The following is a 1,877-nucleotide window of genomic DNA, read 5'->3' on the forward strand; positions in this document are numbered from 1 at the left end:
GTACTTCGGGTTCGCCGGTGGGCTGCGGGGCTGGAGTTGTAACAGCCGCCACGCTAGGGCGTGTCCGTGAGCTTGCACCTCCCTCTAATCCTGTGATCGCTCTTGTTTTCCAGAGCGCTGCCCCTTTTTCCCGCGCGGCCTGCTCCTCTAGTTCGCCTCGGATAATGGCGACTGCCCAAGGTGAGTAACTTGCTTTCGGACCCGCTAAGGCTCCCCCAACCCTCCGTCAGAGAGCTAGCAGGCTTGAGGCAGACGCGTGCGGCCCCGGGGTCGGACTGCAGCCCTTCTGACCAAGTGCGGGATCGGCTTCCCCAAGACGGCGCCTGGGGCCCGGAGCCTGCACACGTGGTCCAGGCTCTGGGAGACGTGCGTTACACTCTAAAACACCCAGAGCCTACCTAAATACCTCAAAAAAGGCCCCGGGACGGGAGCAAAGTATCAGAGTGATAAAGTACTCTGGAGGAGAAATGGCCAGAAACTAACGAAGTGCCTAGAAACCGTGTAATAAGATAAACAACCAGGAAAATCTAGCAGAGTTTTTGTTTATTCTGGTAAAGTTTATATAACAGTAGTCTCCTTTGCTGCTAGTTTCGTAGTTTAAACTAAAAACAGGTCCAAATTTTTTTGGTCAGGTGCAATCCCAGGAATTTGGGATTATGGGTGTGGGCTAGTAACACCCATAGATTATGGGTGTGGAGAGTGCGGGAATCGGAGGCTCTCTGGATAAAGGTTACTTTATCCACTTTTTATTTGATGGGTTTGTTGTTACATTACTATTTTGTCCTTGCATGGTAAGAGCCTTTTTATACTAACAAAACACTGTCTTAGAACAACACAAGTTTCTAGATTAATAAGGAAGCAGATCGTGTGGGCACTCCAACACATTCTTTCCCAACTATGAAAACCACCCTGAAGTTTATAGGTAATACAACTCCATAAACTTGAGACTTAGGGCCAGACATTTTCTGAGATCACACACCGTGCCAGTACTTCTAAACTTGTAAAAATCTTAGAATATAACCTCCTCTTCCTCCCCAACATCTGATGTGGCCCTGGGCTGACAAGGGTCAGAAGAAGGTATTCATATCTATGGTTTAATTTCGAATGGCTGTAAACTACCCTGTAGGTTCTGGGAACTGGGCCTGGATCCTCTGTAAAACAACGAGTGTTCTTAATTGCTGAGCAATCTCTCTGGCTTCTATTTTACTTGGTTCATTATCTGTGGTTGTGTGCATTTGAGTACAGATACTCAGAAGCCAGGTCCTGCCTTGAAGCTGGAGTACGCGTGAGCCACCCAGTGTAGCTGCTGTGAACTGAATTTGGATCTTAGACAGGAGCCTTTATTCTTTATTAAATAAAGTCTTGACTAAAACTCGTGTCTTCCATATTAGTATCTTGTGTCTGTCTGCCACTCCTTAGTACTTAGCAACCCCATGGTTCTTGGGTTAAATCTACATAGCTAGTGAGTTAGTCATGAACTAGATGGAAGGTCAGCAGTGGGAAAAGGACACAAACATTAAGGAAGTTGGAGTTCCAGAAAGGAAATTTACAGCTCAAAACTAGAGTTAAACCATGAGGGCCTTTTTTAACTTTGTTAATTCTTCTGAACGGTAAGTTAGGAAGATGCTGTATTTCATCTTTTACCTCACTGAACCATAATGGAAATTGTTAGACAAGTTATTTATCACCATTGTCAACCCAGAATCAAATTTAGCCTAGTTGAGGGGAAAATTACATTTATTTAGTGCTAATTAGAATTGTAATCTTAGATACCCTAAAGCAAGTAGGTTTGAATTCTGTATTTAGGGTTGTTTTTTTCTTTAAAGGTTTATTTAAATTATATGGTGTTCAGACACACCAGAAGAGGGCATCAGATC

The 1,877-nt window shown here is 44.3% G+C and overlaps 1 protein-coding gene across 2 annotated transcripts in view; it reads left to right on the forward strand.

Moving 5' to 3' along the window:
* LOC110330578 (multifunctional protein ADE2) overlaps positions 1-1,877 on the forward strand; it is a 29,486-nt gene that overhangs the window by 13,734 nt on the left and 13,875 nt on the right. For both annotated transcript variants that reach the window (XM_029545184.1, XM_021210794.2), the window contains one exon: positions 114-180. In XM_029545184.1, the coding sequence (XP_029401044.1) occupies positions 114-180 (67 nt within the window). The remainder of the gene's footprint in view (positions 1-113; positions 181-1,877) is intronic.

Source organism: Mus pahari, chromosome 13, assembly GCF_900095145.1.
Source record: "Mus pahari chromosome 13, PAHARI_EIJ_v1.1, whole genome shotgun sequence".
NCBI classification, from domain to species: Eukaryota; Metazoa; Chordata; class Mammalia; order Rodentia; family Muridae; genus Mus; species Mus pahari.